The sequence below is a fragment of the Lonchura striata genome, chromosome 8 (assembly GCF_046129695.1).
Source record: "Lonchura striata isolate bLonStr1 chromosome 8, bLonStr1.mat, whole genome shotgun sequence".
NCBI lineage: Eukaryota > Metazoa > Chordata > Aves > Passeriformes > Estrildidae > Lonchura > Lonchura striata.
In genome coordinates, this window is record NC_134610.1 from 19,905,097 (window position 1) to 19,921,040 (window position 15,944).

The following is a 15,944-nucleotide window of genomic DNA, read 5'->3' on the forward strand; positions in this document are numbered from 1 at the left end:
TTTCAAGGCAATACAGGACTGGGGCATTCCCAAGGACTTGGCTGGCTTGTAAACTGTGACTTAAAGAGCATTCTCTTCTTCACATTGCAAGAGAGTGTTCTCTACTAGCCAGCACATAAAGCAAACTGCTGATGCATGCCTTTCATCAAGGAAAAAACTGACAAATTTGATTCTTGTTTTAAAAATTGAAATTAGACACATCTGTATTTCTCCAAGGCAAGATTCTAATAATAAGTTCCACAGAAATTGAATACTCATTTCAAACCAAAAAAAACAAAGTGATGCATGTACATTCTGCACACTGGGTGAAGACAGTAGTTAATTTTGTATATTTTCTGTGAGGCTAATCTCACTATTGTCAAGCTGATGATCTAAAATATACTGGTTCATATGGTCCACTGGCTGAATGTCTTTTAAAAAAAGAATTTATATATAGGGGAATATTTTTTCTAAAATAATCACCATAGCCTCTATAATAGAATGGAGGAGAATCTAATGGTGTCTAATTCCCCTTGGTTAGAATGGCCATAGTGTCATTATACTGCCACATACTGGAGGTGTATCTGTTAGGTGTGGAGCAGAAGACACAAAGATCTGTTATTCATTCCTTTCTCTTTGGTAGTAATACACTGTAAAGATGAAAAAAGCTCTAAGACTTATTAGTGTAGTTTGTTAAACTTCATAAAACCAAGATACAGAGCAAAGTTTGTCATTGTCCTGTAGTTAGAAGCAGTTGTGATGTGCTTCTAGGGAAAAATCATAATATCTTTGAATGTGGAACACCAGCTATGTGTGTGGCATTGCTGATGAAGGCCAGTGTGACCTTGAACAGGTCCTTCTTTTCCTTCTTTTGAAAATGAAAATGTGTTCCTCTGCATCATAGAATTTGAGAGCAAATAGACAAGTATTTGCAAAGGACTCAGTACACTTATGAGAACCCAAGCAACTTCCAAGGTATTCACCTCCAGGAAATGGGCTTTAACAGATTTTATACTAAACAGATAAATATTTTTCATGTGTTAAAAAAGGAAGGAGAGCGCAGTGCATAAAGTTAGCCACATATGGATGTGGTCATGACTTGGAAGTCAACTTGGATGATGTTTTTTGAGGAAGTTTTATTGAATATACAAATTATTTGGGAAACTGTATAGAAAACCCCAAAATAAACAACAAATATAAGCTTCCTCTTCAATCTCTGAGCAAAATGCCAATGATAGCATCGTAAGAATATATTAAGTATCTCTGATGGATCTCTCCACTGACTTTTCAAATTTTTGCATTTGACTTTTCTCTCATAAATGATAAAAGAAAATTATATTATCATAAAGGCCTCTGAAATGGGTGTGTTTTAAAGCACTCTGTTTGAGCTGTGTAGAAGCTGTCTACTGTCCATATTTCATGAGATATAGTGATCTCCATGACGAGATCAAGGCTATAGTGAACATTTTGAAGAACTGAAAGTTATTCCAGAGCTTTTATTTAAGACATTCTGTTGAAGAAAAGGGAGATGGAGAAATGATCCTTGTCTGACAATTTTGAAAAACACTGGATTAACTAACAAAGCTCTGTGTCTTCAAGTTGAAGAAAAAATCTCAGAATCCTCTTTTGTGGTGCTTACTTTAATTTTTCCCCTTTCTCTGGCATACTGACTGAAAAAATTGAGGAGAAAGAGTGATCTCAACACTTGTCAAAATATTGATAAGAAATTTGGAAGCATCTTCATTTTTCTTGGCTGATTTGCTCTACGAAGAGAAAAGGAATTAACTGATGTGCAACTTTAATGCAAACCTCCTCCAGCCCCGAACATTTCAATATTATTTTAACTGTGTTCAACACCCCAATTTCTGATAAAATAAATGATGAGTGCACTACAGTGGGGTCATGGGTCCCAAATAAGAGATGGGTGATTTCTATGGGCATGTTGGATAGAATCACTACCAGAGTCAGGAATGCCTTTGTTAGGTGCAGTTTATGGAGAAAGTAACTAAGAGGTTGGGATGGAATCAGCAGCTTCTCCAGGAAAGGTTTTTTTATAACAAGTGACTCTCTGCCAGCACCTACTTGTGTTGCTGACTTGCATGTTGCAATCTGTTCAAAGTGTTCCAAACTGAAGCCCTAACACAGGAATTGAGAAATAATAAAGAAGTTAAAAAAAAAATAAAATCTCTTCTAGAACATAGGTACAGCTACCCTAGGACATGTTATTTTTATCTTAAGTACAAATTATTAAAGATACTTTAAAAACTGTGAGAAAAAACATGGAAGTTTATACTAGTAATATGCAGGGATCCAAGAAATTATTTTAAAGTAATTGTTTAATTGGTGAGATTTCGGAAGACAAAAGTTGAGACACAATTCCAAATCGTAATAAAATGCAGTGAAGCTGCAATTTTTGTCTCATCCCTGTGTAAAGATAAGGGCTAAATTTAAACTTCGTTTGAATCTCACATTTAGATTCAGCTGACATGAATAGTTAGTGTATAGAATGTGATCAGTGAGTTGGCTGGAATTGTACATTATGTCTGTGATGTAAAAGAGTTCTGATATCCAAGGAGAGATTCCTGCTCACTTCCAATTTTCTTAGACAAGGTAAATGGTATGTTATCTAAGATTTTTTTTAAACTACTCAAATGCAGTAAATGCAAAACAAAACAGAAAACAAACAAGAAAGGGCAGAAATTACTGATGGAATAGCCTTATCTAAAAACCAGCTGTGCAAATTGGTCTATCCTCATGAATAGTCATAGAAGTTAATAAGAATAACATCAATAGGGTTCTCTGCTATTATAAAAGTTCTTTGTAAGTCATTCTTTCAAAAAAAGAATTTGTTATTGATGTTCTTTGTACAGATATTTGAAGCGTCCCATGGAGCTTTATGTATTTTTAAAAAATATATATTGTTTTCAATGAAAGCAATCATAAGAGACGTTCTAATTTGATGTTACCTTTTTGTGGTGTTTCTTCTGTCTGGTGTATACAGGCAAAAATGATATGGATTTGATAGCTACATAGCATTTTAGATATGACTCAAAAAAATGCTTTCATGCTATATTGGATGACACAAGTTGTAAATTAGATTTAAGTGTTCGTTTCTCTGCTTCTCTTCTGATAGGTCATAGCTTGTGAACAACAGTATGACTACTCATATGATGCTCGATGTGATGTATGGTCCTTGGGAATAACAGCTATTGAATTGGGGGATGGAGACCCTCCTTTATTTGACATGCATCCCGTGAAAACACTTTTTAAAATTCCGAGGTATGGCACTAGATGGCTCTCTTCACTCACTAGTTTGTTCAAAGGCAGTCTACTCAAAGGAGAACTATTTGGCTAATGTTTGTGCTTAAAATACTAAGAATCTCTTCTACAGAAAGAAAATAAAAATCTGTAATGTTAAAGATTATTTTTTCAGTCTGTCTTCTACAATAATTTTTATATAGAACTTGAAATTATAAAAACTTATTTTTTTTATTCTTACCTTAGAATATAAAATCATAATATCCTGGTACCCTCCTTCCAACAAAACTTTTCTTTACCTACTACTGATGAAAACGTTTATTTCAAATGGAGAATCCAACATTTGTAACTGATAAATAATGTTTTCAAATATTATTCCCCTAGAGTCTTAGCCTTGTTTTACTGTTAAAGAAAAACATACAGTTTTGACAGTGCTATGAAGCAGTCTGGCAATTGCAGCAAACTGTAGCCATAATTTATTTCTTCATTTACCTGAGGATGTTAAATTGTGAAGATTTGGATTGTCATCCGTGGACAGTCCAATATGAATTAGATTAGATATGGAAAAGGGATATAAAATTCTTTCTATATATATTCATGTAAATTAGCTGTATTATTTCATACTGTCTATATTTGATTTCATTTGTTTTCATTTCATTGAGTCTTCCTGAATAAGTTGAGATTGTCAGTGTAAAATAGGGTTTAGCAACAGACCAGCTGTAATAATAGAAGAGATATAGAAATTGTCCATGATTGATTAGACTGGCATGTACCAGTCTTTTCCACATTTTGGCTAATGAAGAATCACCACGGACTTAACAGTTTAAAACCTTCAGCAATACAAGTATTTGACCTTTGTTATCTACACAGTTATCATGGGCCTTTAAAATTTTGTTTGATTGCAATTTGCATTTCTGATTAAGTCTATTTATATGCAGATGCAGTTGTGCTGGATTCTGGCTCATACAGTTATCTCCTCCCCAGCTCAGACATGAACTACCACCACTCTTTCCAAAATTATTCATACTGAAGCAGCAGTTGATCTTGTTGCCTTTTCATGAGTGTCTGAGCAGTTAAGGCAAGGGAGGCTTCAGATTACTAAAACAATATCTAAAAATTTTATCACTGCTCAAAACAGTTTTAAGAGGACAGAAGTGATACCAAAAGTAAGAGCAAGCAATAGGAAGATACAGAAAAATAGGGCATGTAGAGTCTTTGATTTCTGTCTACAGATTACATATTTCTCTATGTGCTGTTGCATCTCTGTATGACATAGCAAAACAAAGGTGAATTATCTATCTGATTAATCAAATAATGTGTACATTCACCAAATAGAATAGTATCAGTTTTTAAGTCAAGATATTTTCCCATGCTGTGCATTGTATGAGCTATAGTCCTGCTGCTTCTAACTATGCATTCTTATTAGATGAAGTGAACTATGATGAGTGCTGGATGGTGTAAGCACCTGGAGTATAGGAGACAGAACTTCTCTCCTGGTACTTGTTTGGAATCAGTTCAGAGGGATAGCAAATATGACAGAAAGGTACATTCCCCTCTTAGAGTAGCTTGACAGTTCAGAAGAATTCTAGGAGCAGTTCCTGGTAACTAGGCTGAAATTCACAGATTTTTAACAGCCTTTTCAACATGAGCATTGAGGCTCTCAGACTGAAAGTCTGAAATTCTAATCAAGAATTAGTTCCTTGTTTGCTTACTTCTTGACTCCAGTTGATCCATATCTTTCTATTTATAATGTCTTCTGTGTACTAGTCTGGTCTGTTGTCTGTGATGCTAGTTTCTTTACATTAGCAGAAAACTTTGCAGTGGTTTTCAAGTTTTGTTATCAAACACTCTTTATTAATCTGTTCTCATGAATATTTTAAAATGTTAGTAATGGCAAAATTACCCAAAACTAGATAAAGAAATGTCTCTGTGTGTTTCTGTAGGCTTCTTCCATTCTCAAATATTCAAGTTGCTATGTCAGTTTAGTCATTGGCTTTTTTTCTAGTGAGAGTCAATTGTGCTTTCAGCTTTGGCATTGAGTTTCATCCTAGTGAGCAGCAGAGCTAGACTTCAGTCTTAAATGTGTATAATTTAAATCAATGAGTCTTTACTTTGACTTTATAGGATTTGAATCAACCACTGGATTCATAATTTTGTAGTGGCAGCCAGAACAGTTGCATACCCCCCAAGATCTTTGGAGATATCTTGTATAGAACTCAAGTCAAGGACTTCTGTTAGATTTAACTGCCTCCAGATTCACGTCTGCATTATGTAACTTGGACCAGGGATGGACTAATTTCCAGATTGAATAACTCAGAGGCTGGCAGAGGAGCACACCTGTGCATGCACCATAGAGTCCCAAGATGTGTTACATGGCATTGTGGGAAGAGGAGGTCTCCTATGCCCATTTAAATTCAGATTTTCTATCACTGGGTCAAGCAACATAAAATGTGATTGGGGACTGAATTTATCTCAACAAAACATCTTATTTCTAGAGGACAGTGAACCCTCAGAAATCACCAAGTACTTCAACTTGGGCATAAGAAAAAAGGTGATCCCACTGTGCTGCACTTCCCTCAAAGCCTGACTAGTGTTTCACAACAGGAGATGCTGCGTGCTAAGTGTTTTTGAAAACACAAGATTTTTCTTAAGGTGTCTAAGTATTAACTTCATACTATTGATAATATGGCCTGAGCTGTGAGCCAGATGTTTAAGCAACTTTCTGTGGTTAAACTTTTCTTGTCCTACAAAATTTATCTGCAGCAAATATCTGATAGCAAAAGTAGAGTGAAAAAGAAAATACTAGTTAATTTTTATGTCAGATGCTTCATTAGACTCTGGACTTTATTTCTATGTATCTTATGTAGATTTCGAAGAGCAGGGGATACAAGTTTCTGGACTAATGCAAATATAAAAAAACTCTTTCTTTCATGAACATTTTGGTGTATGGAGGTGCAGTATCTTAGAAACAGTTGTGATAGCACATGCATGGGACTTTTCTTAAAACTGCTAATGAGAAGAAGGCATTATCTTAGAGCAAATGTTAAGGGTCTGTTTTGCAATAATGCTCCAATTGTCTCTCATCAAAATGGATTCTTGGATCTAACCAATAAATCTCCTGAAAAGGGACCTCCAGTGCCTAGAGATAAGAGATAAATCATACTGCAAAGACACTGAACCATGAAATTATTCTGTTAACATGTCATCTGCCTAGAATATATTTTCAAATCTTCAACAGAAGGGTCTAAATTATGAAAGGAAGGTGGCCTAGCAAAGTTGGTAATTTGGGAGTTGATACTTTTAACCTCTTCCATCTGCTGTCACTACTTAGGTGTGTCGGTTTTGGCAAAAATATTACAAAATGAAATATTCTCAAGTATCATTACACCTAAGCTTTTTAAATTAAAATGGGTCCATAAATTCTCCAAACTATGTTATCTTGTGAGATATGTTACATCATCTCAGTACTATGTCTTAGGGCATCATGACAAATCACTGGCAATTATTTGAAATTTTGAAAAGTAACAACTATAAAAAATAGTGTGGCAAAGAGGAGATAAAGATGGCATATTCTAGTCTGGAAAGGGTGGGTGAGATGTATGTACCAGTGTAAAGTGAGGATTTCAGATCATGTTGCAAAGATCCTGCTTTTCAGGATTTGTCTCTTTATATAATAAAGTCTTTTTTACAGAGACATGGTAAAGAGCAATTTTTCTAGGTTACACTGACAGCCGACACTAACAGGAATTAAACCAAATTCTCCACTCACATCTATCACTCAAGCTTTTTTCTGAGAGCAGTGGAAGGCACCTGTTTTAAAATTGGTTGGTGATAAGAAGTGGCTGTTTGATTTTCTAACTCACAAAATCTGAGAATTAAGTGAAATTTCATTTAAAATTATTGTGATGCTTCATTAATTCGGGTTAAATAGCCAGGAGTGGAATGGAGTTAAGCTTGTGAGTAGTCATCGAATGGTGCACTTCTTAACCAGTGTTGTACTGTGTTGAGACTTAGAATTTACTGATGGCTTGACTGCTTCAGCAGCTGACCTGCACCCAGCAGGATCAAACCACCTCCTACCTCATTGCAACTTCATGGTAGTTTGTACATAGGCAGTATCTTCTTACTCTTTGTGCCACCATACATTCACCTTTTAGGTTGGTAAATAAACTCTGAAATTCTTCAGGATTTCTCAATTACTGTTGTTTTTAAGTTATGATCATGTCAAGAGAGAGAATAGACAATAGAATATAATTTCAGTAGTTAGAGTGACTGTGGGACAGCCCTTCACCTTGCTTTGCTGTGTACATGTGAGTCATCTGATGTACTGCAGGTAGTTTCATCCATCTGATCTAACACAGCCTTTCGTATTGCAACCTCTCATATTCCAACTTTTCTGTAATTTTGCCATCTGCATTGGTGTTGACATGATCCTCATATATAATGTAGTGTACACTTCTACTGCTGTTGCTTGGAATGGTAAAGAAACACAAGTATGTGTTGTAGGACAATATAGCTGAGAGTTGGTTGCTTTTTTAAAACAAAATCCAAAAGAATTAACACATTTAATTAACATGAAGTTTTAAATATGAAGTTACTTAATATGAAGTGTTTAAAGTAATTAAAGTCATGCTGAAAATAGTCTTATGGTAAATAATTTGATATCAGGAATAGAAATTTCAGAGCATAATGTTGTTTATTTCTGAATAGGAATGTGAAGTGCAGTTACAACAATGTGACTAAACTACTTCAGAAGACTAGATTCTGCCTATGGTTATAGGTAGGGCATTGTGGTGTCTGTAAAAGCTATGTTTAATTGTCTGAGGAATAAGCTGATTTTTAAACAATATTTTATTGTCTAATACATTGTATTCCCATTATTTTGTGATTGTATTTTTATAGAAAATTCCAAATAATAAAAATGTAAGGTGACATGTTACATTTAGTGAGCAGAACTACATGTCCTTGGGATTCTCCTTAGTTGGTGTATGAATAGCAAGCAATTCAAGTCTATCTCTAGGTGAAAAAACAAATGGGTCTGTGACTAGGCTTTGGAATGACCACTACTAATTCTTCAGGAGGTTAGAAACTTGTCATACAATCTTGCACCAGTGAATATGACTAGATTTTCAAAATTATTTAAATCCCCAGATTTGTTGTTGGCTAGCTAGTGGAATTTCCAAGAAGCACTTTGTGGTTTATTTCTGTTACAATGCTTTAAATCTCCATCCTGTGTTTATTTTTTTTCCAAAGAGTTCAGGATCACTGCTTTCACAGTAAGTGAAGCATTGATATGTTTTTTAAAATGTCAGAAAGTGTGTGTGCTTGGCTGTATTTTCTTCCATAGAATCACAGGATGGTTGAGGTTGGAAGAGATGTCTCCAGGTCATTTTGTTCAACTGTGCTGCTCAGCCTGAGTTATCTGCAGCAGATTGCCCAGGACAGTGTCCGTGCAGCTTTGAGTATCTGTTAGAATGGAGACTCCACAACTTGTCTGGGCAACCTCTGTCAGTTCTCAGTCACCCTTACAGTGAAAAAATATATCCTGATGTTCAGGTTGAACCTTCCGTGTTTCAGTGTGTGCACATTGACTCTTGTGCTGTCACTGGGCACCACTGAAAAGAGCCTGCCTCAGTTTTCTTTATGCTCTCCCTTCATGTATATCTACATTGCCAATACCCATTTTGAGCTTTCTCTTTTATGTGCTAAACCATCCTGCCTGTCCCAATCTTTCCTCATGTGAGAGGTGCTCCATGATTTAAAATCAGTCAATCTCAGTGACTGCTTGCTGCACTGTCTCCAGTAGCTTTGTGCCTCTCTGATACTGGGGAGGCCAGAACTGGACAGAGTGCTCCACATGTGGCCTCAGCAGGGCTGGTAGAAAGGAAGGGTCACCTGTCTCAGCCACAGCCCTCCTAAAGCAGCCCTGAGTTCCACCAGCCTTCGTTACCACAGGGGCACAGAGCTGGCTCATGTTCACCCCAGTGTCCACTGGAACCCCCAGTTCCTCTGGTGCAAGGCTGCTTTCCTGGTGGTCAGCCCCCAGAAAATACTGGTCCAGGGCCCTGCACTGCTTTTGCTGAACTTCTGAGTCTCCTGTTTGCTGTATCTCCAGCCTGTTGAGGTTCCTTCCCTTTGGATGGCAGCACAGCCCTGTGGTGTATCAGCCATTCCTCACAGGTGGGAACATGAGCAAACTTGCTGAGGGTGCACTCTACCTCATCATTATTGAAGATGTTGAGTGGGACTTAGACCATTTTTACCCCTGCACTACACCTCTAGTGGTGGATGTAGGTGTTTGTGTGATTTGGCAGTACATGTGTTAAGTCCATGGGGAAACGGTTTTGTGCAAAGAGGATTAAGTATTTTAGTGTTGTTACTGTCAGTGTCTCAGAGTATGAAACAGTGCCAAAAGACTTCAGGGCAAAGGCTCGGCCCTTAAAAGGATGTACAGGTCTTATTCATTGCTAATTAATTCCTAACAGGTATATGAATTGATAAAAAGTCAAATTTTGAATATCAGATTCAAATAGATCTGTGCCAGGGTTTAACAGAGTAATGAGTACCTTGTAGTACTTTTACCTTCATTATATCATCTTTATTTAAAAAGCAGAGAGCTATTTCTAAGACTGTACTAAGTATGCATCTATAACTGGGCTTTTAAGTCTGGCAGTAGATTTAGAAATTGAAGTGTATCCAGTTAGCAGCTGTATCATAGCAAAATGGGATCTGTTTTCCATTTACCTTATGACATTTTAATATATTTGATAAAGTGGTAGAATATTATAAGTATTTTTATATATTACATAAGACAATATGGAATTAGCTCTAAAATTAAATAATCTTGGCGCAATTTCCCTCCTTTCCTTCCTTTAACTGTTCAGTTATCACATAACTTATCTACAACTGCCTGTTTCTTATTGATTTTGTCTTTCTCTTCCTTTTTGTAAGTAATTTGCAGGTAGAATTTGATTTTGCAAATGCATTCTTTGTTCATATGTATTTATAGCCTAATTTCGGCAACTAATTTGTGCTCTGTGGCTTGCTGTTGAATAGTCTGTTGTAAGCATTTACTGTTTTATCTGTTAAGGAGGGCTTTGCCTGCACAGTATGTTTCTGATTTTTGATTCATTAAGAGTCTCTCCTCCAGCTAGCTTTCTCATGAATAGAAGGGTACTGTTTTATAGGTATATTCTTTGGTGCTTATTTAAAACAGACTGTTTTACAAAATGTTTCCTGCCAGTATAGTTGTTGTTAGAACACAGAAGAGCTAAAATGTATGGAGCTGAAATGAATTCATCAGGAAACTCAAATAATTGTGAAAATAAACATGCTAAGCTCTCAACCATTTTCTCAGCAAATAAAAAAGAATCACTTCTGATGCTCTGTGTTACTCTCCATGCTTCTCTCAACTGTCTCTGAACCCTAGGTAGAAGCTGAGATGCCTGACAGATGTTTTCAGTGACTCCATATGCAGTTAATTTTGTGCATTAAATGCACATAAACTCTTTTAGTCATCCAGTTTCTAAAGTAAATTATTACTTTTCAAAATCCATTGCATAAGTAATAACAGACTGCTAAGATACTGTGAATGCCATTTTGTTTTGCTCTAGTGGAAAATTTCTTGCTGACAAGGTCAAGCCTTGCAGTCTGAGAGCAGTCATGTGATGAAAGGCACATCCAGCAGGAGGAGAGGTGGGAGATGGACATCTAGTATTGTCTCCTTCAGAAGTCAGGATTTGAAATATGTTTCAGGTAGATTTAGGGGATAGAGCTGACCTACCAAGTCTTGCTTTTATTATTGTAGATTAAAATTATGTTGGTTTTAGTGAACTTTCAAAACTGCTCCCTGTTTCTTGACAGAACTATAGTAGATAACAACATTGTCTGTAGTTGTCTTTTGGCAGTAATACTGTCAGCATAATCCTTACACAGAGTACATGCTGATTTTTAAAGAGATTCATGCTATGGTGCACAGTAAACTGGAGGTTGCAATGGAGAAAATGTAGCTTGGCTGCTTTTTATTTCTAGTGCAGCAAAGTACTTGTGCTCTGCATTTAAAATGAGTTTGAAGATTGTGAGAAAATCTCACAACAGTTACAACCAATTTTCCACCATTTACCCCAGGGAATAGCTTCCTAGGTATATAGCTCACATAGAATACTGCTTTGTCCTGAGACATTTAATATTCAGGTATTTTTTATGATTGATTAATATAGAGATAGATTCACAGGATAAAAATAATTAAGGTAGTCTAGGAGTCAAGTTGCTCAGTAAACAACTAGATAGCTGTATTTTCAACATATAAGCCTACATCATTACCAGAGGTTGCTGAGAGGCTTCTGATGCTTAATAGATAAGGTTTAGATAGATTACCTGCAGTACTAAACAATTTACTGGGAACAGAAAATGGGCTTCAAATACAGTCTAGAAATGAAACATCACAATTATTTGAGGTACTCTGTAACCTTGGAAACAACTGGGAGCAGTGACATCAGCAACAATTATGTGCTATTTTGTCTTCAGTTTATCACCAAGGTAACCAGAGCAGGTTTCCCTGCTTGAAATTTTAAGAATGTTGTGGTCTGGTATTAAGTGAACATTCATGAAGCAGACTACTTAGGGTTTGTTAAAATTGCATTCTGCATCCCTTTTAAAACGATCCTTCAGATCTTAAACTGTGTAAACTCCTGTGTTTGTTTGGGTTTTTTTTTCTTTTGTGCCCCCCTTTTTTTTTTATATGAAACAGCTGCAGGCAAATAAAGCCTTGGTCACTGTGCTAAATTCTCTAAATACTGTAAAGAAGGAAAATTTATTTCCTTATTGATTTCTTTTTGTGTCCCCCAAATACCAAGTACTGCAATTTCACATAAAGGCTGCAAATAGCACAATGTTATTTTTGGGCGTGGGATTTACCCACAATGGAGGACACACAATGTTCTCACACCAGATTTCCTTGAGGGGAACTCTGCATTAAAGTCTTAATTTCACAAGAGACTTGTATTCAGTACTGCCAAAGGAAAATACTGGATGAGTAATTCCCTTAGACTTCCTGGCTGTTAAACATCCATTGTCAGCCTACCTTACCTCGTGGTTGTGCCACATGCTAGCCATCTTCATGCTTAGTCCAGAGTGGTGTTTGGTTTTTAGCAGTGGATTTGGAAAAGGTGATGCTTGAATTCGAGTTTTGTTGCATGGTAGAAAACCTGTACTCCCCTTTTTAATTGTTTTCTGAAAATTATGTGGTGTCAGAGCCATAATGCTGACAGGCAGATTACTCAGACCATACAGTCTCTTGTGTGTGTGACTAAATTTTAGTGAGAGGTATTTTATATGAAATGGTGATAAAGCTTATCTGTCAGTCACACAGAGGAAAAAGAGGAGATTGCAGAAAAGTTGCTTTTTTTTGAAGTCTGGAACACTATCTTGGTTGAAAGTCATATCAGTTCTATAAATTTTCATTCATACAACTTTAATATTTTCCTTGCAATGTCTTACCTTGTCAAGCATCTTTTTTTCACATGTGTCTATCCCTAGATTGCTGTCCATGCAAAACACACACTTGTGTTATGTTGAATTTTTGTGCATTTAACAGGTGGTTTTGCAGGGCCATTGGTATGCAGGCAACTTGCTGTACTTGTGCCTTGGAAATATAAGTTAGAGCTTAATGTTTGAAGGAAAGTAATAAAATTCTGTTTTAGTTTGTAGTGCAGTCCTAAAGAAGTGAAAATTCATTACATGCCGTTAGCCTTTTGGGGTTCCAAAATAGACTTTATAGCCTATGTTTAATATTGGAGTTCAGTAGCCCACATAATTTATAATGAATTGAGCCAAGTAAATTAAATTAGATTTTTGTATGAACAAAAGATAATCTCTTCACATAGTTTGGTGTTGCAGGATGAATAAGACACCTTGTACATTTCACAGTTCCAGAGACTTTCGTGGGATGTAGTTGAAAAACTGACACCTTTTTTTCTATTCAAAATAGAATATTGATGTTCATATTTATAAAGGAATTAATTCACTGGCTGATAGAAGCAGAAGAAATTGAAAGTGAACTTTTTAGATACCAGCCACATTCTAGCAAGACTGTAATTATCCTTAGGATTGTAATGAATGTGTGTTGGTTATTTTTTGGTAATAGAAAGTCACCAAATGCCTATGTGCTTTGCTCTCTAAAGTAATTTTCAGAAATAGGCAATAAAAAGTATTTACACTATTTGCAAACATATTTGGTGAAAAGGAGCTGGGCTTTGAAAGGTATTGATTTGCTTGTTGCAGTTATCAGTTTGATTAATGTTAAGATTTTATGCAGTATCTTTAATAATTACTCATGATTAGTGCAGTAATAATGCTCTACATATATCTGCACGTTTACTATTAATAATTAGTGGCTTATATTTCTTTCCTGTCAGAGATATAGTCATAAGTTAGAAGACATAAAATTTTTAAAGAAATATTTATTGGAGTAGGCATTGGTCATAAATCTTTATAACTCCAGCATTCAGGGAGTAATAATGATTTCAGTGGGTTTATTTCATGATCATGAAATGTCGTTTAGATTTCTGTTGTACTGCAACTTCTCCCAAGAGGTCCTGCAGGAGGTGCAAGTTTCCGTAACTGTCATGAGGCCAAGGAGAGACTCCCAGGCAAGATTCTAGATAGTGCATTCTCTGCAGAGAGGCCACATTTTACATATGAACAAGCTGGAATGTAGTCAGATTAAATGACTTTGCAATACTAGGTTGGTAAATGTTACAGTGCTGCTTGAAGAAATAGCAAGCAGGGAGTGGAGAAAGAAAGTAGAGGAAGGGGAAAGTGGTAAATAATGATGAAGGCCTGGTGCAATGGCCTGTAAGCTGGTTCTGGGCTAAGGTTCAGTATTTATGAATGGCTAATTGTGATCTTGGGAGTGTAGGGACACAAAGCAATATCCATGCTCAAGGCCTGGGTTTCAAAGTGCTGACTTCCATGATAACTGAAGAGTCCGTACTGAAAATTGACTGAAAATTAATTTGAAGTGTGAAGACCTGAGAAAATAAAGCCTTGAGAAACCCAAGCTGAATTCAGATGATCCTGTTTTGAGCAGGAGGTTGGAATAGAGACCTTCTGAGGTCCTTTCCAGCCTATGTTAGTCTGTGCTGTGGGGAAAAAATGTCCACTTCATCCATATAGGGGTTTTAGGAGGAATTTAAGTAGTAAACAGGATAGTTTACTTACTTAGCCAGTCTGAATAAACAATTACTGGACTAATTTTTCTAGGGTTGTTAGTAACCCTCAAAAATTTGCATTGAAAACATACACATATAAAGGTATGAAAGGTTTGAAGAGTGAAAAAAAGCTGGTAAAACTCTACCAAAACCAAGTGAATTTTCCAACGTATGTATAATTATTTTTTCAGAGGTCTATATTTGCTTTATTGAAAAACTGTCAACATTTTTATAGTGTATCCAAAAAAAAGTTAGAGGTAACTTGAACATGGCCCTGCTTATCTCTAAGATCTCTAAAATATAAAGTATATATCTAAGATTTTGAAGACTGGCATTTTAATCTACTTGGCAAATGAATGTTGAGGTGCCATGAATGAGATCTGTGTTTATTAAAAAAAAAAAAAAAGGTATGTCTGTGAAAACAGAACACACAACAAAGCAGCTCTTGGAAAGGGAACACCTGCTTTTCTTTCTGAGCAAACCTTTCTTCAGTAGCTTGGACAGTGACAGGAGAAAGGAACATTTCTCCTTTTGAGTGAGTTGGTATCTCTGCTTTGGCATCCAGCATCACAGTCTCTGAAAGCATAGGAAAAAAATAGTTGTAACATCTTTCATTTTTCTACTTGGCTGATTAAAGTGATTAGCTTTATGCAGTTTAGTTTGGTTAAATTAGCTAAAATGTAACTGCTACGTTTCTTCATTCCCAGTATAGTTATATCAGATTCCCTCTTATCAGACTGTTCACATATTAATACAAGTACTGGATAAAGATGTTTTGAATTGCAGTAAGTTAGATTCATTGGGTAAGTTGATCTGTTGCCAGCTCACAAACATGTCAGAATTTTAGAGCAGGCTTGAACTGTCTTGGAGACACAAAAAGAACAGAAAAAGTCTTACATTGCAACCAAACCAGAGATCTGAGTTGATGGAAGTATAATTTTCTTCCTTGTTTAGCCATCCTATGTGTTATTTAAAATTGAGTGCTCATGCCATAATAAAAAGTATGTAATCACCTTAGTTACTCATAATTAATTACTGAGAGAAAATTGAGGAAGAAAGGATTGTGTTCCATATTATACCCTCTATTTTTATTGTAGATGTATTTTTACTTCTCCTAGTTTTGCCTTTGGGGATTTTGGTTTGTTTATCTTTTTCATCTTTTTTGTCCCTCATTTTTAGTTTTTGCTCTTCTCACTTTGTTAGTGTTTTGGTATTTTTCCCAATCTTGGCATTGTCTTTTTCCTTTTGCCAAGGAGCTGCTTCCCATCTTCAAAATGCTCCCTTGTCCTATGTCTGTCATTTACCATTGCTTCTTTCAGTTCTTCATTTTCTCTGCATTTTTAAACTTATCCAGGAGATCCTTCTTTACAGAGCTTACCATAGAATATTCAGCATGAGGTGATGGTTAAATTTTGCATTAAAAGAAAAAAATCACCCCTCTTGATCTTCATGTGTTCCATGATGATTTAATAGATATTTTAATAGATGTTTTTAACA

At 35.9% G+C, this 15,944-nt stretch overlaps 1 protein-coding gene across 2 annotated transcripts in view; it reads left to right on the plus strand.

Moving 5' to 3' along the window:
• MYO3B (myosin IIIB) overlaps window positions 1-15,944 on the plus strand; it is a 171,710-nt gene that overhangs the window by 19,201 nt on the left and 136,565 nt on the right. For both annotated transcript variants that reach the window (XM_031505414.2, XM_077785039.1), the window contains exon 6: window positions 3,113-3,258. In XM_031505414.2, the coding sequence (XP_031361274.2) occupies window positions 3,113-3,258 (146 nt within the window). The remainder of the gene's footprint in view (window positions 1-3,112; window positions 3,259-15,944) is intronic.